Source organism: Catharus ustulatus, chromosome 9, assembly GCF_009819885.2.
Source record: "Catharus ustulatus isolate bCatUst1 chromosome 9, bCatUst1.pri.v2, whole genome shotgun sequence".
NCBI lineage: Eukaryota > Metazoa > Chordata > Aves > Passeriformes > Turdidae > Catharus > Catharus ustulatus.
Window position 1 is genome coordinate 29529191 of NC_046229.1, and position 23038 is coordinate 29552228.

At 58.7% G+C, this 23038-nt stretch overlaps 2 protein-coding genes across 10 annotated transcripts in view; one reads left to right on the plus strand and one right to left on the minus strand.

Annotated features, from left to right (window-relative positions):
- Positions 1–211: 211 nt before the first annotated feature.
- Positions 212–3795, minus strand: PHGDH (phosphoglycerate dehydrogenase). The gene is made up of 12 exons (XM_033067980.2): positions 3559–3795; positions 3159–3310; positions 2914–2979; positions 2787–2841; positions 2610–2708; positions 2374–2506; positions 2146–2294; positions 1787–1939; positions 1540–1672; positions 1205–1332; positions 792–1020; positions 212–518 (listed from the first exon to the last, which is right to left on the minus strand). Exons 1-12 carry the CDS (start codon positions 3694–3696, stop codon positions 361–363), a joined length of 1593 nt encoding a protein of 530 aa, XP_032923871.1. The 5' UTR covers positions 3697–3795; the 3' UTR covers positions 212–360.
- A 3580-nt stretch (positions 3796–7375) lies between these two features.
- The window catches only part of LOC117000031 (myomegalin-like), a 35292-nt gene continuing 19629 nt past the window's right edge, over positions 7376–23038 (plus strand). For 3 of the 9 annotated variants that reach the window (XM_033067319.2, XM_033067320.2, XM_033067321.2), the window contains exons 1-2: positions 17862–19444; positions 22625–22744. In XM_033067319.2, coding sequence (XP_032923210.1) covers positions 18293–19444; positions 22625–22744 — 1272 coding nt within the window. In that variant the 5' untranslated portion in view covers positions 17862–18292. Of the gene's footprint in view, positions 7456–8792; positions 8976–14075; positions 14135–14270; positions 14444–14808; positions 14965–15398; positions 15476–16104; positions 16229–16295; positions 16451–16720; positions 16839–17861; positions 19445–22624; positions 22745–23038 lie in introns of those variants that run through there. The other 6 variants (XM_033067327.2, XM_033067323.2, XM_033067324.2 and 3 more) reach the window with 5 other exon arrangements.

Below are 23038 nucleotides of genomic sequence, written 5' to 3' on the forward strand. Positions count from 1 at the left end.
ATAGGTGACACAGTGGCTCGCAGGAGGGCTCAAGCCCCTTGCAGCACTGCTCTCTGGGCCGTGTCTGTGGGACTGTGGCCAGGACCTCGGCAGCCACAGAGACCTTTGCACCCTTCAGCAAACAGCAGCAGCGCCGAGGAGCAGCAGGGGCAGGAGGGAGGGGGTTTGGGGTTGAGGACAAAGGACTGCACAGACCAGGCAGCACATGCTGTCTCCTTCTAGACCCTTTATTGAACATGGGGCCGCCCCAAACCCAGTGTAGGGGTCAGGGACGGCCATGTGCAATGCTTCCCCAGCTGGGGGAGGGTCCAGATGCTGCAGCTGTGGGGAGAGTCCTTGTGGGCAGTCAGGGTGTGGGGTCTATGGCAGGTGGAGCTGGAATACTTCTGTGACTCGTGGCTTTAGCTCACCCAGGTTGGGCAGGGGGGCTGAGAGCCCCACGATGCTCCACTGCTCCCCTGCCACCATGCTGGAGCTGTGGTAGGACAGGAGCTGCACCCCTGCCTTGCTCAGCAGCCCTGGAGAGGAGGACAGGAATTAGGGACCACAGGCTGCCCTCTGCCCCAGCATCCAGCAGGGAGCTGAGCCCTGCTCACCCCAACACCCCACTCAGAGGTCTAGGGTGCCATTTCTTCCTCCACCCCTAATCCTTTGCTCAAAATCACACAACCCACTGCCCAAACCTCCCACATCCATCCATGCAACATCTGCTGCAGCAGGGGCTCAGCTCTAGGTTGGATGTGGGGTTCCCCAGGCTGTCCCTGCTGCTCAGAGCTGGCACAGGGACTCACCAGTCAGCGTGGCCAGAGCACTGGTGTCTGAGGCTTTGGCTCTGTAGATGAGGAGGGGGCCGGACAGCGGGGCTGGCTGCTTGAAGGTGGCCCCGTTGATCTGCCGCAGGGCCGGGGTGCTGCCCTGCACCGTCCCTGTCACCTGGTGTGGGGTGCCCTGCAGGGACACCTGCACCAGCCCAGTGCTGCTGTCAGGCTCGGGGGCCACATCACTGTGGGTGCTTGTGACCTGGCAGAGAGACACAGCCACTCAGCACCCAGGTCCTGCATGTGGCTGGGGTGGGGAAGGGATGTCCTGTGTCCTTGGAAGCACCCCAGGAAGCACCCCAGGAACACCAGGGTGCCTCCAGGCTCATGCTGCTTGGTGGGGAAGGTGCACCAAGCTGGGGTGCAGAGCCCAGGTGCCCACACACCTTCAGCCCAGCCTCCTGGGCCAGCAGCGTGGCGTTCACCAGGGTCACCTCCTTCTGTGTCCCTCCAGCCAGCATGCCCGCGGCCACAGCAGGTGTCAGGTAGCTGCCAGCCTCCTTCAGGGGTGTCCCTGGGGTGCAGGGAGGAGGTGTGCATGAGCAAGCAGCAGAGAAGTCAGGCCTGCAGTGGAGTGGCCAGCCTGGGGCTGGTCCTTCCACCCACCCAATCCATCCACCCATCCATCCCTGCACACTCCAGGGCTCCAGTCCCACTGTTCTCCACCTTCCTGTCTATCTGCTCTGATGCCTGCCCGTTGGGGTCCCACGCCCAGGCTCACCTAGGGTGCAGACCTGCAGGCTGCCCTGCACTTTCTTGCCCACCGTGCACAGCACAGTGCCCAGGGCCCTGGCCAGGGTGATCCAGGGCTTGGTCTGGGGTGAAAAGGCCTTGCTGAGAGCCTGCCCATTAACCTGCGGGAGAGAGTGGGTGGTGAGAGCCTGCCAGGATCCCACATGGAGCATTGCTGCCAATGCACCCGTGGGGTACAGCTGGGGTAAGAGCTCAGGTGCTGCAGGAGCACTCACTACTCCTGTCAGCCCCTTCCCCGTGGCCATGTCCACGATCTGCATGGCGATTTCCTTGCCGCAGCGGCTCTGTGCCTCCCGAGTGCTGGCACCCAGGTGTGGACAGGAGATGACATTGGGGTGGTTCACCAGGTCACGGTCCTTTGGGGGCTCCTGCAGACACAGTTCCATCCTGCCATCAGCTCCCAGCACCTACCTGGCAGCTCGGAGCAGGGAGCATTTACCCTCCGTTGCAAGGAGGGAAGCTGAGAAGGGCTGCTCCTGGTTCCAGCCCCACAGGGTGAGGTACCCTGGTTTGGGCAAAATTAAGGCGGTGCTGAGACAAAGCCAAGCTCAGGGGTCCCCACAGCCCCACTGACCTGTGTGAAGACATCGAGGGCGGCCCCACCACACTGCCCTGACTGCAGCGCCCGCAGCAGCGCGCCCTCGTCCACGATGCCACCGCGGGCACAGTTCACCACCTGCACCCCACGGCGGCACTTGGCAAAGGTGCTGTCATTCAGGAGCCCTGCAGAAGGAGCGCTGTGAGCAGAATGGGGCTGCCCGAGCTCTCCCCAGAGCTCCCCAAGATCCTGCCCTCTCCATACCCGTGGTGGAGGGCAGCAGCGGTGTGTGCACTGTGATGAAGTCGCAGCGGGGCCAGATCTGCTCCAGCGGCAGCTGCTCCACGCCGAAGGAGGCTGAGACATCGGGGGTGATGATGGGATCGTAGCCGATGGTCTGAGGCACAGCGGGCACTCACTCTCACAGCCTGGCACGGTGGCTTTGGCCAGGTCAGGCAGGTCGATGCTCCCCATCATTCCTCCCTGCCCCATCTCCTCACCTTCATGCCAAAGGCCTGCATGCGAGTGGCCACCTCCCTGCCGATGCGTCCCAGCCCCAGCACGGCCAGTGTCTTCCCGTTCAGCTCCATGCCCATGTACTGGGGAGCACAGGGAGAGTGAGGGAGCACACCCCACAAGGACACCCCCCACCCAGAGGTGCTTCACCTGCCTCCTACCTTCTTACGGTCCCACTTGCCCTCCTTCATGGAGGCAGCTGCCTGCGGGATCTGCCTAAAAAGGAGGCTGTGGTCAGCGTGGGGCAGGGGGCTGTAGGGCTCTGTTCCCAGCCGGCCTTGTGCTCACCTAGCCAGGCACAGGATCATCCCGCAGGTGAGCTCGGCAGCGCTGAGGCTGTTGCCAGTGGGTGTGCTGAGGATGGAGAGCAGTGTCACTGGTGTGTCCCCTGGGCTGACAGGGGTCTGTGCCCCGTGAGAATGGACACGCACAGGGTGGTGCCGGGGTGCCATGGGTGGGGAGGGCACCCTGTTGAAGTCTCCCCAGCCTCCCCAGGATCACAGGCATGGATGTCCCCACACTCCTGCTCTTACTTCATGACCAGGACGCCCTTCCTGGTGGCTGCCTCCACGTCCACATTGTCCACGCCGGTGCCAGCTCTGCCCACCACCTGCAGCCTCTCTGCTGCCTCCAGCACCTCGGCCGTGACTTTGGTGGCAGAGCGGACGATGAGCCCATCGCAGTCCTGAGGGTGACAGACACGGCGAATGGGACCAGGCCAGGGTCCGGCGGCCCCGGGTGGGTCACGGGACGGGGACAGCCCTGCCAGGGTCCGGGAGCTGCCGTGCGAAACCGGCCGGGCTCTTGCATCAGACGGGAGGCGGGGACCGGTCGAGGGGGTCCCGCTGCCACCCGGGACCGCCGGCCCGCAGCTGTGCCCACCCACCCATGCACTCACGCACCCACCCACGCGTGGGTGCAGCCCTGCCTCACCCGGATCTCCCGCAGCAGCTCCTCCTTGCTCAGCCCGGGCTTCTCCAGCACCTGGAGCCCGGCGGCCTGCAGGATCTCCCGGCAGCAGGGGTCCAGGCTTTCGCTGATCAGCACTTTCTGCAGCTTGCCCAATGCCATGGCGGGACTGGGCTGGACGGGACGGGACGGGGGTGCCGGCTGTCTCCGCACGCCGCCGAGAGGCTGCTGCTGCCCCTCCGCCGCGCTAAAAGAGCTCCGAGCCGCGCACGTTTTTCGGGCTCATTGGGTCCCGTCTCCATAATCCCACCTCCTTCCCTTCCCCTCCCCGCCCCAGCCCGCCCGGTCCCCTCCTCATCCCCCCCGCCCCCGGGGGGAGGAGGCGGGGGTGCGGGGCTGGGGCTGGGCTGGGCCCCCCAGCCGCAGAGAAAAGGAAGGGGTGCCCTGCCAGGACCTGTGGGTCGGGGAGCCACGAAAACCGGGGACAGCGTGTCCCGACCCTGTGCACCTCTGTCCCGTATATCACAGCTCAGTAAGGCAGGACGGGGACGGCAGTGGCATCCACGATGGCGTGGGTGGCTCCCCACAAAGCTGGGGGTGCCGCTGGCCAGGAGCGGCCCGGCCCATGGCGAACCCAGACGTGCCCTCCCCAGCTCGCCCAGGAATGGGGGTTCCCCAGACCCCGCAGCTCAGAAGCGAGGCAGTGCCGTGGCCCCTGCCCACCCCCAACTTCGTGCCTGCTGTTGAGCAATGCCCTTGATAAGGGGCCGGGGACACGGGGCCAGCCCTGGCCACTCGCTCCCAATGACGTGGGGTGCGTGGGAGCCACCCAGCAAACGCCCTCCATGGGGCAAGAGCCAGGTGGCTGCGTCCAGTGACCCCGCAGCGGGGAGCGCTGGCCCTGAGACACGGCGGGGAGGGGTCCGTGAGACCGCGCATGGGGATGGCAAGGGATGCGGCCAGACCTTCACCGGGTACCTGGATCAGGCTGGCCCTTCTTTCTAGCACTTCCCACCCGTAGAAAGGTGGGCAGAACCTACCCAGTGCTGCCAGGCCAGGTCCCAATGGGATTAGGCCGTCCCCAGGCAGAAGGTCTGGACCAAACTGCCCTGTGAGAGACCTGGGTGGCCCTCGAGGCTGTAAAACCAAGCAGAGCCCAAGGGATGGACCTGTCCTAGCAGACAAGAGATGGTCAGGTGTCCTGGCCACAGGCAGCGCCGCCGAGGTGGGAGAGCCCAGCGCTATGGACAGGCTGGAGCTACGGACAGCCTGGCACCACCCACAGCCCGTGCCACCCTGCAGCCACAGCCAGGGAACAACCGTGACGCCAGAGCGGGGAAAGTCCAGGGCGGCCGGCACGGGGTGACAGATGCGGTCAAGGGCAGCGGCTGGTGAAATCTGCAGCGGTCCCCTCGGCACGGAACTGTGACCCGGGCACCGCCACAGGGCTCCCTCGCCACGGGCTGGGGCCACCCGCACTGCGGGCCGTGGTCCCGCAGCCCTCGGCACAGCCGGGCACCAGCCCCGGCCTCTGTTTTAGCCATCAGGACCTTGCTCCAGGTGCCCGCAGGACACACCAGGACCTGCCATCCCGGCTCCCTGCTCGCCGTGCCGGCACCGGCCGGGCTTGCCCATGGCCTCGGTGCCTCCTGTCCCACGTCTGTGGTGTGTTTGTGCGGGGGACACGCGTGGCCCAGCCATCGCTGCCTGTGGCAGCGCATTTGCCGGCTTTTCCCGGCCAGCTGGTGCCCTCTCCTGGGGATTGTGGCCAGAGGCACATTCCCGCGGCACCCTGGCTCTCCCGAGACGCTGGGAGTGCTGGCGGGGTGGCCGTGCCAGCAGGTGTGTGTTCCCACTCCTTGGTCCCAAGGGAGCCAGATAGAGGGGACCCAAAGGCTGGAGAGGACCCAAAGCTGGCAGGGCCAGGGGATTGAGGCTGTGGTGGCTGTGGAGTCACAACGGGGACGAAATGGGGGGTTATGGGGGCACAGCAGCTCTCTGCTGACCCCATTTGTACCAGGTGTTGCGTTCAGAGTCAGTAATTTGGCAGAAAATAAACCCACCTGTGTTCCAGCTGGTCTTCACAGATCAGAGGGTTGGGGACAGCTGAGCCAAATTTCTGAGAATAACCAATTTGGCACTATAGGTCTGGTCGTGTTCACTAGGAAATTCCAGCAGTGCAGCTTCACAGCTTATTAATTCAACACCATAGGTTTGGTCACATTCCATAAAAACCTTCATGATCACAGATTCATGAATGGTGCAGTACAAGGAAGCAGCAGAAATACAGATACAGAATTGCTGTTGATAAATGCACCAGTTGCAATGATGGGTTGTGTGATGATAACAACAATTGTGTGCAGAAACTCACCACGAAGGTGTCCCCACTTGGGAGGACGGAGAGGAGTATTTTTGGGTCTTCCACCTATCCAGGTAAAATTCCTACCCTTCTCACATCCAGCCCAATTTCTCTCTCTAGTCCTTTGTTATTTAGAGCACAACCTAAGTGGAGAGTATGGAGCTACAGACATGGTTCCATGTACCATTAAGCTTATTAGCATATGCAGGGGGTGTGTGTTAATATTTTAAATGGCCCTTAATCAGACAAAAGTCAGGTTTTTTGGCTACTATGTCCTCCAAATTCCTGGTCATATGGTTTTGTTCCATTTGTCAGAGCCAAAGGAGAATCACCACAGGACCTCCTCCTCCTTTCTTGCCACCAGCTCTGTGGCTCTCCATCCACACAGGTAACACAGAGGGAATGGATAGCAACCCTTAGCCCTCGCCTGGCTCCTGGGTCATCCATCATTCCACACAAGGGTCCTGGACAGACTCTGCTTGGTGGCCATGGGGGACAGATGTTTTGGGGGCTGGGGGTGCAGGGCAGAGGAGAATGGGTCCAAGCAACAGGGAATTTGGGGGAGGGTCCCTGCAGAGAGAATGGGGCTGGGGAGGAGTCAGGGGCAGCGCTAGTATTGGGGTGTCAAGCAGGCAGAGGAGCTACAGGTGGCAAAGGGGACTGGGGTTATTGGGGCTGGGAAGGGGAGTGGCAAAGAAGAGGAAAGGGGTGGGGGAGATTAGGGATGCTTGGTTGGGATGGTGGCTGTTCAAGGGGATTTATGGGGATCAAGGGCTATGGGAATGTCCCAGTGGAGGACTGTGGAGTCATGGACAATCAGAAAGCAAGTGCGGGTGTTGAGGGACTGGAACAGTACCCGGGGACTCACGGGGCTCTGGGATGGCACAGGGAATTGGGGGTGTCACGTTGGGATGGAGGCATCCAAGGACGACTGGGCAGGTAATTGGGGTGTCAGGATGGATGTTTGAGGTGCCATGGGGGATCTTGGCTAATTGGGTGTCTTTTGGGGAGACCGTGAAGTTGGAAGGATTGAGAGGGGAGAGGAAGGGATCGTGGATTGTTTCTGGGGGACTGAAGCGTGAGGAAGGATTGGGACTCAGTCCAGAGGGACTGGGTGGAGTGGGGAATTGGGGCGGGGGGGGTGGCTGTGTCAGCCGGGACAGGATGGCGGCTGGAGAGATTAAGGGTGGATGGATCAGGGAGAGGGCAGAGGGAGAAAGCGGGGAAGGAAAGATGGGGGGTCAGAGGGAGGGATGGAGAGAAGGAAGAAAACAAGGTTGCGGGTCAGAAGGAGGAAGGGAGGGATGCTGGGAGGCAGGGAAAGATGAAGGATGGAGGCAGGGAGAAGGAGGAGGGGAAGCAGAAGCGGGCGGAGCCGGCCGGTGCCGCAGAGCCGCCTCCCCGGCGCACGCCGGGCCGGCTCGGCAGCGCCTGCGGGGACCCGGCGGCCCGGCCCGCTGCCCCCGGTGGCCTGGCCCGGTGCCGGCCGGCCCGGTGCCGCCGGTGCGTGGCCCGGTGCCAGCCGGCGCGGTGCGGAGGAGGATGCGAGCCCCGAGGCGCAGGTGAGGAGCGCGTCCGTGCTCGGTGACATCCGCGGGTGCGTGCCCGGGGTGATGCGGGTGGCGATGTCCGTGTGTCCCGGGCACGCCGGGGGCTGCGTGTGCCCAGCCCGGGCTGTGGTGGTGCCGCGGCAGGCTGAGGCCCGGGTACCCCCCGGCATCGGTGCCGCCGGGATGCGGCTGGGATGCGGGCGGGATCACAGTGTGCTCCCTCGGGGCTGTGCAGGGCCGGACGCCTCCTGTCCCAAACCCCATTCCCTTGGCCCTTCCTGCTGCTGGGGTGCCGTGGGTTGGGGCTGACGGCGGGGCTTTGGGACCCCGGGCTGGTGGCTCTCTGGGCCCTGCATCAGGCAAGCTCAAGAGAACTCGGGAGCCGCTGGTGTGCATGGAACGGACCAGGAATCCGCACCGGGGGCGCACTGGTGCTGTGCCACGGCGGCTTGTGAGTGTCAGGGCAACGTGTGTGTGCCACATGACAGGGCAGGAGCTGTGGGGTGCTGTGGGATTCTGGGCTGCTGCCTGCACCATCTCTAAGCTCTCCCTGGTGCGCTGGGCATCTGAGATTTGCTGGGAGATGCTGGGCCAAGCACGGCGCTGAAGGAAGGGGTTCAGGGTGCTGCTGTGGGTGGAGGGAGCTTGCCTCGCCCCATCTCCCCAGCCCCATTTTCATCGTTGCCGCTCTTCCCCTGGCTGTGCCCATGCCCGGTTCCACGCTGAGCCGCTGGCCTGGTCGTTTGTGCCGGCTCCTCCCCAGGGATGCCGAGTCCCAGGGAGCGGTGCCGGTACCTGTGCCGGGCCCCGGGAGCGGTGCCGGTACCGGTGCGGGGATGCCGGGCCCCGGGAGCGGTGCCGGTACTTGTGCAGGGCCCCGGGAGCGGTGCCGGTACCGGTGCGGGGATGCCGGGCCCCGGGAGCGGTGCCGGTACCTCTGCAGGGCCCCGGGAGCGGTGCCGGTACCTGTGCGGGGCTGCTGGGCCCCGGAAGCGGTGCCGGTACCTGTGTGCGGATGCCGGGCCCCGGGAGCGGTGCCGGTACCTGTGCGGGGATGCCGGGCCCCGGGAGCGGTGCCGGTACCTCTGCCGGGCCCCGGGAGCAGTGCCGGCTGCCACGCCTGCGGTGCCGTGCCGGGAGCCGCCCAGCGCCAGCCCCCGCTCCCCCCGGCCAGCCGTGCTCAATGGGGACCTTGTTGCCGTGCCCCGTGTGCAGGTCGGTGGGTGGCCGTGCCGTGCGCTCCGTGCTCGCACACTCCGGCAGCCGCCGCGTTTGGGGACGGCTGTGCCCGCTGCACCTCCTCCCCTGCACTCCGCCCCTGCTGAGACATTTGTGCCGACGAGTCAGCGGGGAGCTGGGATGTGCCACGCTCGGCATCTGAGCTGCCACGCTCTCCCTGGCCTTGCCTGGCCCTAGCCACAGCCCCTCTGCCAGGCTGGAGCCACTGGCACACAGTGGCCTGCCGTCCATCCCTCCATCCGTCCCTCTGTCCATCTGTCTCCCCGCAGGAGGTGATCCAGCAGCAGAAGGAGGTGAGTTGCTGTTGCTGGTTTCTAGTGTGCTTTGGGGATGCTTTACCCCAGGATGCTTTGCCCAAGGGCAGCAGTCACTCTCACACAGCCCACTCACCCTGGCTTCTAGCCCTTCGTTGTCCCCTCTCCCCGATGGCACACTGGGGTGCCAGTGCTGGCCAGTGGCCTTGGAGTGATGCTGTGAGTCAGTGAGTGCTCTGAGTCAGGGACTCGTGGTGCCACTCGTGCCAGGGCCTTGAGGCACATGGGAGTGGGTGGGCAGTGCTGCCCGGTGAGTGGGGGGCCCCGGGGCTGAGCCCCCCTCGTTGTATGCTTGCTGGCAGCTCTGCTCCGTGCTCCAGGCTGGCATGAAAGGGCTCTTGTCCTCCTGCGGCCCCAGCAGCACTGCAGTGGCCTCCCCTTCACAGCAAACAAATTCCCAGTGTTGGGCACAGGGGCAGGGAGGGGGGAGCCCCCGCTCAGCCCAACCAGCCACGGCTGTGGCAGAGCCCTGGGCTCCTGCTGGCCCAGGACTCCCATGGCCAGGCATGGGGCTGCCACTCTGGCTGTGTGGGGTGTGTGGAGTGCTGGCTGACCAGCTGGACTTTGGGAAAGCAGGTGCTTGGCTCATTCACCCCAGAGCCCACAGACTGCCTTGGGTTGGCCCTGCCTCAGGGTGGCCCTGGGCAGTACTATTTTGTTTCCCAGACATAAGGTTATTTTTGGGCTGTTAATGCCACTGCCAGGGTCCCAGTCTGAAGCACTGTAACCAGCACAGGGTGCCTGGTATCAGTCAGTTGGGTATTCTCCCATATATTCTCACTCTGTCCTTTCCTTTGTTCTTTCCCTATCTGTTCTGCTTGTGTTACTGCCCCACCAGGGACAGCCAGCTCTTCTCTAGAGAGGAATATCTTGTTCCAGTGTCATTGAAAGAATGGCATCTAATGTCTAGGGGCTCTTCCAGCCCCTTTTGACACAGACTAAAATGGGAACCATGTTCACTGAACCCCCTAATTCCCCATAGATATATATGGTTATATGGTACCATAGGTATATGGGTTCAAGCTTATGGAACAACAGTTCTCTTAATAATAATTCTGAAGTTCCCAGAACTTGCTGTAACTCCTTTATGTTAGGTAGATGCTGTCCATGTTCTGTTTTTTCTGGGGTTTGCAAGAGGACAGGAGTGGCTTCTTTAATCCAACAGGCTCACAGGAGCTTTAACTCCTGCTTGGCCCCCTGATGCTGGGATGCAGGACTGCTCCAGGCTCACATTTTTCCTTGTGGGCAAAACCACCATAGGGTATTCTCCAGCCAAACTGATCAGAGAGATGGAGCACCTCTATGAGGGAATTTGAGAGAATTTTCTCTATGAGACAATTTGGTTTGTTCAGCCTGGAAAAGAGAAGGCTTCAGGGACACCTAATTGTACCAGTAGCTGAAGGGAGCCCACAAGAAAGATGGAGGGAGACTTTTTACAAGAGCATGTAGTGACAGGACAAGGGGGGAATGGCTTCAAACTGACAGGGGGTAGGTTTGGATTGGATAGTAGGAAAAAATTCTTTACTGTGAGGGTGATGAGACCTGGCCCAGGTTGTCCAGAGAAGCTGTGGCTGTCCCATTGACAGAAGTGTTCAAGGTCAGGCTTGATGTGGCCCTGAGCAACCTCAGCTAGTGGAAGGGGGGTTGAAACAAGATGATCTTTAAGATTCTGTCAAATCAGGCCATTCTGGGATGATATGATGATGATGGTGATATAATTGATCTACTGATAACTGTTGGCGAGGAACGATTGGGGCTGAGACTTTGCCAGGGCTTTATGAGCAATAGTGGGACAACTGTTTACATCCCTGGAGCAGCCTATCAAAAATATGCTGCACTCCCTTCCAGGAGAAGGTGAAACAAGCTTTGTTGTGTTCCTGGAGTGGAATCACAAAAACCATGTATTTTACACCTAGGGTTGCCATCCATGAGCGGGGCACTCCCTGAAGATGATTTACCAGTTCCTTGATATTTGGCACAGCAATGGTTAAAGGCTCAGTATTGGCATTGGGATCTCTCTTTTCTCCAAATCTGGTGCCACCCTGTCTATGAGCCAGTAAGCAACAGCTAGTTGCCATCTCCCTTCCAGTTTTTCACCAAACTGGTGAATTACACAGGGTGAAAGTTTGGCAAATTATCAATCGGTGAATGATATGAAGAGTGGGTTCTGGAGCTGATTTGTCTTTTTTTCCAAATCAGCTGTAGCTTCAGGAGCTCAATTTTGTGCTGCAGCAGAGAATTGTATCGTGGAACACTATCAGCTTTTGAATGAGGGAGAGTAAGCCCCCTGTGGGGTGCATGCACTGTGGTATCTGGATTTCTTTTAGGGTCAGGGTTGAACAGGAGGACCAAACATTGCTCTGCTTCAGCTGCCAGGTTTGGCTGCTCAGAACATTGAAACCCAAAATGTTTTCATTGTGATCTTTTGCTGCAAAGTGAGGGGAGGATGTGCTTATCGCCTGGGAGCCATAAATTAGCCTTGGTGGTTTGGCATGTAGCACTTGCTCTGTTCACTCCAGTGATTTCAACTCTGTCCACAGTTTTTTCAGTGTCTTGCTGTGTTAATACTGGAATTTGTGTACCCTTATCTATTAGAAATGTCATTAATAGTTGAGGAGGCCCACCTGGAATCAGAATGTGTGGGCTGTTATTATGTATGCACTGATAGGATTCCACTTGCTGAATTTCAGTCCAGCCTGGCTGATGGCCACAGCACTTTTCAAACTGAATCAGATTGAATGGGACTGCTTTTCAGCTATGATTTCCCACTCTGCACCAAGGTTCAGTTGTCTCTTCTGCTTCTATAATGTATCTGGCTTCATACTCAGGGGGATTGGAAGGAGACAAAGAATCCTCTTCCCCCAGTTTTCTGTCATTTAGGTCGTCCCATATGTCTCCATCCTATTCCTCAGGGAATATGATTCTATATGATGTCAGGGGGGTCAAGAGCTCACACAAACATCCCTACCTTTTCTTCCAATTTTTATTTTTTTCTCTTTGTCTTCCTCAAAGTGTTTCTGCAGTTGCTTTTCCCCTATTTTCAGCTGTGGCCAAATGCATTTTAAATTGGTCTTTTTCTGATTTCAAAGCAGTATATTCTACATCTGCTATTTTTTTAGGAGAGAGGGTGCTCCGATTTCCTTTTGCACACAAGATCAGCGAGACCACAACACTGTACCAATAATTGCTCTGTTGTTGTTTTTCCAACATTTTTGGACCCATTCTATTCCCTCTCAGGATGGTGCACACTTGGGTTAACCCAAGTAATAACAATAATATGTAGAAATTTAGCAAGGTGTCCCTAGATCGGGACAAGAGAGACAAGGGTAGCCCATTGATTGTCTCCAAGGTCTTTTAGGGTCTCCCTCCTAACCAGGTGAAATTTTTATCCTCCTTATGTACAGCCCAATCTTATCCCCCTCCTCCTATGATACGTATGGCATGATATAGGTGGAGAGTTGGGTAACAGAATCATATATGTGGCAACATATACTTCATTAAGATTATTTGCCTGTGCAGTGGTGTGTGTATTTAAATAATCCTTAATCAGGGAAAAGTTGCTTTTTTTGCCCATGGTGTCCTTCAAAATTCCAGTCACAGGACTTTGTTCTGCTCTGTGCAGTTTTTCAGAGTCAAAGCAGTATGATCCTATCTCACAGGACCTCATCCTTTGCACAGCTCATCCTTCCTTCCTGTCAGCTATGCACATCTCCATCTGCAAAGTGAACGTGGAGGGTGCACAGTGCAGGCTGTAGGTGGTAAGCCTTAGCCCCTGGCTCCTCCTGGCTCCCAGGATTTGGGACATTGTACTGTCCCTATGGGTATTCTGCCTCTGGGTATTGTGTCTCCTTGTGCATCAAGTGTTTGCTTGGCTGTGATCCCTCCTTGCTTGTTGAGTCTCTGGGTATTACCCTTGTGGGTGTCAAGCCTTGCATATTATGTCACTGGTTAATATGCTTTTTTGGGTATTTTGCCTCCAGGGATATCATGCCCCTGGGTACTGTGCTTCCTTAAGTGTTGTGCATCCTTGTGCATCTTCAGTCCTGGATGTTTTGCCTCTGGGTGTCACACCCCGGGCACTGATCCTCCTGGGGTATTGTGCCTCCAGAGGTCACACCTCCCTGGATATTATGCCTCCTGATCTCCTCAGGCAGCACACTTCTGGTTATTGAAATTTGGGTGCCTCTGGGTTCCACACCTCTGGGTGCCGTGTCTGCAGGTATAACCCCTCTGGGTATCACGGTTTATGGTGTCTGGCAGGGCACATAGCCACTCCTGATCAGCGCTGGTGTGTTTAAAGTCGCTGTGCCTCAGTTTCCCTCCATTGCTGCACCCTGTGTCTGCCTCTCCTGCTCCCTGCCAGGCTGGCAGTGCTGTTCCCCGCTGCAAGGTGCTGGTGTGGTGTTCAAGGCTCTGGGGACATGGTCATGGGGTCCCTGCCATGGGGACATGTGCCACAGGAACATGCTGGCCCTCCTTGGCTGCTGGGGCTCAGCCTTGTGCATGTGGGCAGAGCACTGATTTTGGGGCAAGTGCCCACCTCCCTGCTCACCCCACCAAAAACCTGTCAGGCTGAGATAAGAAAACAAACATTCTTATTTCTTTAAAAGGAAAAAAAAACCCCAACAATCTAGGTTGGTTATATATTTTTTAATTTATTATTTGTTAGGGTTTCTCTTTGTCTCTTCCTTTTAAATCATGAAATGACTCATGCTTTCTGAGCTGAAAATAAACCCGATTACGAGCTGGTGAGCCACGACAGCAGAGAGGCACAGGGCCCTCTGAGAGCAGCCAGGGCCAGCCCTGCCCCAGACCCTCCCTGGGGCTGTGGGGTCTGCTCTGGGGGCTCAGGTGGCCCTGGCAGGGCTGCTAATGGACCTAAAGTGCTGCTGAGGGGACACTGCCATCTGCGCAGCCCCCAGGGCCTGCTGTCTGTGCACTCAGAGCCGGCTGTGGGGACACACACGTGTGTCCCCGCGTGTGCACAGACACCCGTGGCATCACTCTGTCACCCTCCCCGGTCCCTCCGGCCCGGAGCCCCGGTGCTGTGGGTGACCGGCCGTGTGCTGCTCTCCGCAGGGAGCCCTGCAGCAGTGACACTGTGCCAGCCGTGCTGCCCGGCGCCACGCACATGGCGGGTAAGGCATTGCTGCATGCCCCATTCCATCGCCCCGGTGCCTTTCTGGGCCTCCCCTGCTCTCTCCTCTCCGCGGAGCTGTGTGTGGAGCAGCCACTCGGCTCGCCTGACTGCTGCTCGCCCTTGCTCCCTGCCAGCTTCCCACGGAGGGCTGTGGGGTGAAGGAGATGAGGACCCTGTGCCAGCCCAGCCGAGGGGCTCCAGCGGCCCCCCGGGCTCCCAGCCGGACCCCTTGGTGCAGTCGTGTCTCCTCCGCGATCTGGAGATGGGTCCCCTCGCCCACACACAGACCCTGCGGGACTTCGAGCAGGTGAGACCGCAGGGCCCTGCCGGGTGCTGGCAGGATTCCTGCCGGCTCCCTGGCCACGGCAGCGGCGCGTGGAGCGCAGGAGGGGCGGCGGTGGCAGAGGCAGAGCAGGGAGAGGGGGCCGAGCCCGGCCGGGCGCCCCGCTCCCCTCACCGCCCTCACGGCTGCGGCGCGTGGGGGCCTCCGCGGCTCGGGTTTCACCAAGCCGCTGTCCCCGCTCCAGCGATTCCTCAAATAGCTCTGGGAGGCGAAAAAAAAAAAGGAGAGGAAAGGGAGAGCAGCGGGGCCAGCGACGGGAGCTGCGGGCGGGCAGGGAGCCTAGGCTGGGTCCCGGCGGCGCCATGTGAGGGGTGCCGGGATGCCCGCCCCATGGAGCGCAGGCCATGGCTAACGGGTACCGCACGCTCTCGCAGCACCTCAATGACCTCAAAAAGGAGAATTTCAGCCTCAAGCTCCGCATCTACTTTCTGGAGGAGCGCGTCCAGCAGAAGGGCGAGGAGAGCCGGGACGATGTCTACCGGCGGGTGAGTGCCTGTAGGGGACAGGGGTGAGGGGGTTTTCTCTCTTTTCTGGGAGGGCATGGGGTGAGGAGAGTGTAGCCAGGGGGGATGCTGAAGAGAGCTGTGGGCACTGGGGCGGGGAGAGCCGCTCTATGGGAGTTTGTCTCTCGTTTCCTTTGACAGGAGCGGGGAGAGGGTTGGGGAGGGTCTCCAGCCTTGTGGGGTGCCCGGAGTGGGTGACAGTGCAAGTTTGGGGGCAGACAGATGGAGTGGGTACACCCCATCTCAGCGCCGACAGGCTAAAATACCCCCCGTGCCACTGACTGACATGAGCACCCAAAGCCCTGCCAGGGCATGGGGGTGCCCAGTGCCGCTTCTCCTTCATTCTCGTGGGCAGTGGGGCTGGGGTGTCCAGGCAAGCATGAGGGCATCCTACCCACCTTCTTGCTGCTCCATAGAACATTGAGCTGAAGGTGGAGGTGGAGAGCCTGAAGCGGGAGCTGCAGGAGAAGCAACAAGCCCTGGACAACACATGGTGAGTGGGGCTGGCCAAGCCCCTCATCCCAGGGCAAACATGGTGCCCATGCCCCGTCTCTGGTGGCTTTGTGGGCACAGGGATGGGGGTGTCTGTCAGCACTCTGCCCGTAGCAGACAGTTGAGGAACCTGCAGTGGGGCTGGAGGGGTTTGCAATGGGGCTGGGCACCCGCAGGGCTCCTCTTACAGCCCTGGTGCCAGCCAAAAATAAAGGACAGCACCTGTTTGGTGGGGGAGGGCAGCGCCATGGCCATGGCATGGGTGTCTCACCGTGGGGTACCGATGGCAGGGGGGCCAGTGGCACAGCAGCTGGTGAGCCCCTGGTTTTGAGAGTGTGTGGGTCAGAGCCTAAACATGGCCTGGTGCTGCCAGAGGAGCTATGTTCCCAGGGCAGGACATGGGGGCAGCCAGGCTGAGGGCACCTGGAGTGGTACAGATCACCCAGCCCAGCTGGTTTGGGGTGGTGGCTGTCACAAAGGCTGTGCCATGCTGCACACTGCCAAGCCGTGCCGTGCTGTGCCAGGCTGGGCCATGCCATGGGAGATGCCATGCTGTAGCAGGCTGTGGCAGACCATGCTGTGCCATGCCATGCCATAGCAGGCTGTGGCACACCGTGCTGTGCCTGGCAGGGTGGCTGCAGAGAACCAGACGAGCCGCAGCCAGGCCGCGCTCCGGCAGCAGTATGAGGAGCGGCAGCGGGAGTCGGAGCACGTCTATGAGCTCCTGGAGAACAAGATCCAGCTCCTGCAGGAGGTGAGTCAAGGGATGGTGGGGACCAGGGAGGAGTTGCTGCCTCGGGGCTCACCTTGCTACCATGCAGGAGGCCAGGCTGGCACGGAGTGAGGCCGAGCAGGCCACAGCGCTGGCCAGAGCTGAGGCGGAGAGATGCCAGGAGCTGACAGGGAAGCTGAAGGAAGTGGCAAGAACAAAGCAGGAGGACAGGAGCGACAATGGCTGTATCTCCATGGCCCAGAGGTAGGTGTCCAGGACATGTCTCCTCTGCTGCAAGCCTGTGTGCTGTGCCAGTTCTTGGGGACTACCCAGGGGCTTGTGATGTGCATGATTGTGCATATGTGGTGGGGTGTAGAGGGTCACCCCAATGGGGGAGAGCTGAGCTGTGGGGAGGGGGGAGCAGTCCTGAGCTGCTCTGCTTTGCCCCAGAAATTGATCTCTGTCAGCTGTCCCCAGTGTCATCCCAGGGCCAACCCAGTCCCTGAGCATCCCATGCCCTTTTGTGGCTTTCAGGAGGATCGAAGAGCTGACCCAAGAGCTGGCTGCCAGCAAGCAGCTTGTGGAAATGCTGTCAGCAGAGAAGCGTGGCCTGCAGCAGTGCCTGGAGGGGTCTCCAGTCAGGGAGGGGCAGGTAAGTGGGCAAGGGTGGGGAGGAGGACATCCACTCAGGGCTTGGCTGGTTGTTGTGATCCCTGTCCCCTTCTGGGGTTGTGGCCAGGGCCGTGCCATGTTCAGCCTGGCAGGGTGGGGTGACTGCCAGGAGCTGGGAGGAGCAGGGGGGCTCAGAGGACACGGTGTGAGCTGTCGGGGGACAGGCCACCAGCCTGTGCAGTCCTTCTGCGGGTGTTGGTGCCTCTTGCTCCCGTCTGCCATTTAAATCCCAAGTCTTAAAATACTCCAGGCAGCCTGGCATGGTGCCAGGCAGGATTTCGGGGCTGTGAGAGATCAGAGCGGCATGTCCCTGGCAGCTGCACAGCTCTGGCCGTGCTGCATGTTGGTGGCACGGTGCTGTCCCCAGCGGCCGCGGGCCATCAGTGTGTGAGCTGCCCGTGCCGTGGTCCTGCAGGGACCCTGCTGTTTGTCCACCGGGTGCCATGGGCTGCTCTGCGGGTGCTGGTGGCACTGTTCTGTGGGGACGTGCCCACCAGCCTGCTGGGGCTGGCACTGGGACATGGCACTGGCACTGGGGTGGGGGCTTGGCACTGGGACAGGCACTGGCGTTGGGATGGGGATATGGCACTGAGGTGTGGATCCGGCACTGGGACAAGGATCCGACAGTAGGACAGGTGCTGGCATTGGGACAGAGACATGGCACAGGCATTGGGGTGGGGACCTGGCACTGGGACAGGCAGTGGCATTGAGACGGGGACGTGGCACAGGTACTGGGGTAGGCAGGGAGGTAGCACACTGGGACAGGCACTTGCATTGGAGCCAAGCACTAGTGTGTATGTGTGGCTCTGGCACTGAGACTGGACCCCTGCCCTGTCGCATCGCGATCGATCGCTGTCCTTCTCTCTGTCCCGGCCCCCTGCGCTGCCGTGTACCCAGGCGTGGCGCGGGCCGCCACTGCGCATGCGTAATGCGGGCGGGGCAACTACATATCCCGGCAGGTGTTGCGGGCACTGCGCATGCGCGGGAGACTGGGCTGGGCCGCCATCTTGAAATCTGAGCCAGAAGCCGGGCGCTGCCGTGGCAGGAGCATCATCAGCTCGGGGCGGTGGGACCGGGCCGGGACGGGCAGCCCGCAGTGAGGGGCAGCCCCGCGGATGGGGGCTGTGTAGGGAGAGGGGCTGCAGCGAGGGTTCGAGCTGTGAGGCGAGGGAGCAGCATCGGAGGGGCGGGGGGGCCAGCCTAGACAAGGGGGCAGCCCAGGTGTGGCTGTGAAGATGTGAAGGAGGTGGGGTAGGGTGGGATGTTTCTGTTGCATCAGGAGTCCCGGCGTGTCAGCACCCTGAAAAGAGGAGATCGGTGCGGTGAGGCGTGCCGGCGGGCTCAGGGATTGAGGGAGATGTGCTGACCTCGGGAAGGTCTCCTGAGGGCCCGCAGGAGTAGGTTTGGGTGGCAGGAGGGAGGGAAGAAGGGAGGATGAAGGAAAACTGCCGGATTTGCGGCCGGGAGCTGTGCGGCAACCAGCGGCGATGGATCTTTCACACGGCGGCCAAGCTGAATCTCCAGGTGCTGCTCTCCCACGTCCTGGGCAGGGAGCTTTGCCGGGACGGCAGGTCCGAGTTCGCTTGCAGCAAGTGTGCCTTCATGCTGGACCGCATCTACAGGTTCGACACCGTCATCGCCCGCATCGAAGCCCTCTCCATCGAGCGCCTGCAGAAGCTGCTGCTGGAGAAGGACCGTCTCAAGTTCTGCATCGCAAGCATGTACCGCAGGAACAACGACGAGTCCAGCACGGAGGACAGGGCTGGGGAGGGGACTGTGGACCTCTCCAACCTGCCTGACGCCCGGTACGCTGCCCTCCTCCAGGAGGACTTCGCTTACTCTGGGTTTGAATATTGGATGGATCAAGAGGAGCACGGCCTGGAGCCGCACAGCTGCCACGGCTCCGAGGGAGCAGGGAGCCGCCCGCGGCGCTGCCGGGGCTGCGCTGCCCTGCGTGTGGCCGACGCCGACTATGAAGCCATCTGCAAAGTGCCCCGAAAGGTGGCCAGGAGCATCTCCTGCGGGCTGTCCAGCCGCTGGTCAGCCAGCATGGGCAACGAGGAGTCGTCGTCTGTGTGTGATGTGGCCGAGTCCACCAGCTCCAGGGTGGCTGTGGATGGGGACAGCATGGAGGAAGGCACGCCTGCATCCTCTGTCGAGTCCCTGGACACCACCGTGGAGGCCAGCCCTCCGCAGCAGAAGGATGAAGATGCAGATAAGGGGGTGAAAGGGAATGGGAAATGTGACGATTTCTCGGATGATCGCATGACCCCGAGCTCTTCACTGAGCGGGAACAGGCTGGAGCTGGCCCTCAATTTGATCAAGACTTTGGACTACAAACCCCTTCAGAGCCCCCGAGGCAGCCGACTGCCCATTCCTGTGAAGTCCACCTTGCCCCCTCCCAAGCTCAGCCGTGACTTGGCAGACGGCAGTGCTTCTGCTGGCTTAGTGTGTGCTAGTTCTGCCTTCCTGAACACAGACAGAAAGTCCTTTTCCAGAGCTCCTTTGGGCCTTCCCCTGGAAATTTCTGAACTGCAGGAGCTGTGGGATGACCTCTGTGAGGATTATGTGCCGCTGCGGGTACAGGTAGAGGTCACGGTGCCGCCCTTCCCTTGAGCATTGTCCTCACAGTGTTGAGCCCACTGGGGATTCTTCTGTGCTGAGATAATGCAGACAGCCACGTGTGGCTGAACGGGGGGGCTAAGAATAGGCAGCTCGGTCCTTTTTAGGTGTGCTGCCTCTCTCCTCAGTCATTCTCTTGTCTCCTGTTTCCTCCCGGTGTTCTGGGAAATGAACCTTCCCCCCCACCCCGCCTCCATCAGCCCTCCCTGACAATGCAGCCTTCTAGGTGGGTCTGGGTTCTTTGTCACATTCCTGCTGAGAAAACACCAGCTTCACTTCATCTTTAAGCTTAAAGTCGGTGTGGCTTTTTTCCACAACTAAGGGGAGTGTTTTAAGCTTCCAGGCATGTTTTCCAGCAGATGTGTTTTCTTTGTGCCTGAGTAATGGCTGGAGTGTGAGGAACGCCTGCCTCTGCAGGTCAGGCCTCCGACCTGCCCAACGTGCAGAACCACCCAGGCACCTGTGGCATGTGCCCTGAGGAAAAGGTGTTTTCCTTACGGGTGGATTTGTGCCAGAGGATGACTTTACGGTTGGTATTCAAGATAATTGGTTTATTTTCTGATCCTTTGAAAAGATCTATCAATTAGTGGCAGGTGTTGCTGAGAGGGGATGAAAGCTCCTGCTTTCGGGATGTTATCTGTCTTGATAGCAGTCCTAGCTTCAGGTTGCCTCTGATTCGATGGCTTTAATGAAGTGTTCTTTAGTACGCAGTCAAAAAACCGAACTTGTAACTTCTTTGCCACTTTCAGTAATGAATAGAAGGCCTCAGTCAGCTTCAATTCAGGAATATCCATGTCAGCCTAATTGCATTCCCATTAGCAGCCTTAGTGCTGCCTAATGCTGTAGGTAGCCTGGGGGATTAGGAAAATGGTCCTTTATTACTATGGCAACTGCGGCAGCGCTGAATTGCTCTTCCTCTTTAGCCGCCCCATCTGCTCGGGCGTTTCCCGGAGCTGTGTGCTTTTTTCCATAAAAGCCTGCTCGAGAAACGATGCTAGGGAGGAACGTAGGAGAACTAGTTTTCATCTGGAGCACAAAGGCACCGCGCTGGCAGCTGAACATGTGAGCCAGGGCATCGTGTCATTTGCTGATGATTTTCACTGCTAGGGGTGTATTTGCAGGATTAAAATGGGCTTTCTCTGAACAGCGTGGCGTGTTTACAGGTTGGCTTTGTGTCACACGCATGGCCATCCTCATCTAGGAATTGTGTTTTGAGGAGTTTTTCCAGTCTCTGCCATCCGACCGGCCCTGCCAGGAATTTATCCTGCGGGATTTTTTTACTGCTGGTTCCTTGCCGCAGCACAGGGTCTGGCTGAAGGGGGAAGGGCTTAATCCTTCCGATGGCTTTAAGAGAGAAAATGGGAAGGCAGATGCAGCTAGTAGGCTGAATAGTTCTTGCCCAAATGATTTTTCTTTGGGTTTGTAAAAGCAGCACCCTTCCTGCAAGTCAGGTGCTGCTGTCCAGCAATTCCTGTGCATAAAGGTGAAAGGAATATCTAGAATAAGTAGGACCACAGTTCTCTTACTGCTTTTGCAGTTCTTTCAATTTATGGAGCATTCTGGTGTCAGGGCATGTGACCTTGTAGGTACCACCGTCCTCCACGGGGTTTTCTTGGACCAACAATTCCTCCCCTTCCCCACCATAGCCCCAGGGAAGTGACACCTAACGGAGCCTTTGTGAGACCTCCTGACAGCCAGGCTCTTCCCCACTGTTCTGGGCAGGCTCAGAGAGTGCCGTGATTGTTTTTTAAATAAGTGTTCTGGTGAGGTCAGTGTGTGCTGGCACTGCTGGGACTGTGCTGAGGAGAGATTGGCAGTAGAATGCTCATGTTGGAGAAGCTGACATGGCTGCAGGGAGGCACAAGGGAAGCAGCTTGGGCTTTGGAACTTTGGACTCTGGAACTGACTCTGCCTTCCCCTCCCTGCTCTTCCCTCTTTCCAGGTTTTCTGCTTTTTTAAATTTGTTTTTTTTAATGTGAAAATTGAGGAAATGTGTTTTCCTTTTTTTCTCCCCCCTCTGTTTTAATGAACTTTATTTCAAAATAGCTGCTGTGACAGATTCCAGCAGCTCTCTCTGTCTCATCCAAAGCCTTTTGACAGAGAAAATTTGTAATCACCACGACTCTAAGTTTTCACTGAAATTCTAACAAAACATCAGATTAGAGAGAAGTGTTACTTCTGCCTGTGAGAGGCAGTGCACAGATCTGAGGGAGCTCCCCTGTGCTGCATGGCTTCCCCCCAGACAGCATTTCTGTGGCTGCTGAGGATGAGGATTCAGCCTGACAGGGCTAATTGGACCTGACTGTTCTGGGTGTGCTGCACTGCCTGGGGCTGGTGCTTGTGTGTGTGCGCTCCAAAAATCCTTGCCACGTTTCCATTGCCTCTGTGCTGCATCCCTGCAGCCCTTTCCAGGGCTCCCACTTATAGCAGGCAGCAGTCTTGTGTGGCTGATAATATTCAGGAATATTGAAGGAGCTCTGTGAGGGCTAAGGAGGGTGGCTGGGATGGAGTGCTGCCCTAAGGGGTTAACTCTCTGGGCGGGAGACAGCAAAATTGTAAGGAGGGATGACAAGGGATTAGTGTTGTGCTCAGCCAGCCGGCTCTGGCAGGCCACGTGTCACAAAGTAGGCTGTTTACATTCCCAATAAATGGGTATGTGTCATGAAAAAAGGCTCAGCTGTGGCACTGAATTTGCTCCTGTTAGAGGAACTGCAAGGAATTGTACACAGTGTGGGTGCTGGAGCACGGGAAGTGGTGAAGGAGAGCCCAGAAAATCACAAGTGGAGGGGTTCAGAGCAGGGGGTGCCTGCTAGGTCGTGGCAGGAGGGGAGCTGCTAGGAAGGATTGAAGGTTGTAGGCTTGATAAAGACACACAAGCTCAGCAGAACATGGGAACCATTTCAGTGAAGCTTTTTTAAAATGCCAGCAAGGCACAAGGGTGAGAAGAGCAGGTTTCAGGGATATGGCTTGGGTGTGGGAAGAAGATCTATCATTAGCCCACAGACAGTGGTTATAGCTAAACAAGCTGCTGGGCTCATGGTACAGCAGTGAGGAGAGACAGGGAGCCCAATCGAAGCAGAAAAACCCAGTCCCAGTGAAGAGTCGAGCCATTCTCTGAATTTTTTCTTGCTTTTCTTCTTTCAGAATTTGCAGAATGAACATCAGCAGGCAGCTCCAGGTAACACTGCAGCAGGGGAGCACGTGTCTGATGTGCGTGCAGCAGAGCTGCAGGGCAAACTCCAGCACTCTGAAGCTGCCAACAAGGTATTTCTACATGAAGAGCACATCCAGTGCTAGTGAGTCTGATGTGGTTAGTGTCAGAGGGTGCCTCCTGGCCTGGCTGGAGGCAGGTACCTGCACCTCTCTCCCAGCAAGGGTGTGTGATTCTCAGTGCTGTTGTCTGCCAGCTTCAATTCAAAGCATTTGGGTTTGGTTTTTGCTTTGTTTTGATTTTGTTTGGTTTTTTTTTTCCCCTGCAGCTGGGCTGTATAAATTTTCCATATCTAATTTGCAAATCATTGTTTTGAAAGAACTTTCCACTTGCCTGGTGAGCCTTCC

Coding starts and splice junctions, on each gene's coding strand:
- PHGDH (XM_033067980.2), bottom strand. CDS start 3,696: ATGGCATTGGGCAAGCTGCAGAAAGTGCTGATCAGCGAAAGCCTGGAC. Junction 3,311..3,558: donor AGCTGCTGCGGGAGATCCGG/GTGAGGCAGGGC, acceptor TGTCACCCTCAG/GACTGCGATGGGCTCATCGT. Junction 1,673..1,786: donor GGAAGGGGCTGACAGGAGTA/GTGAGTGCTCCT, acceptor TCTCTCCCGCAG/GTTAATGGGCAGGCTCTCAG.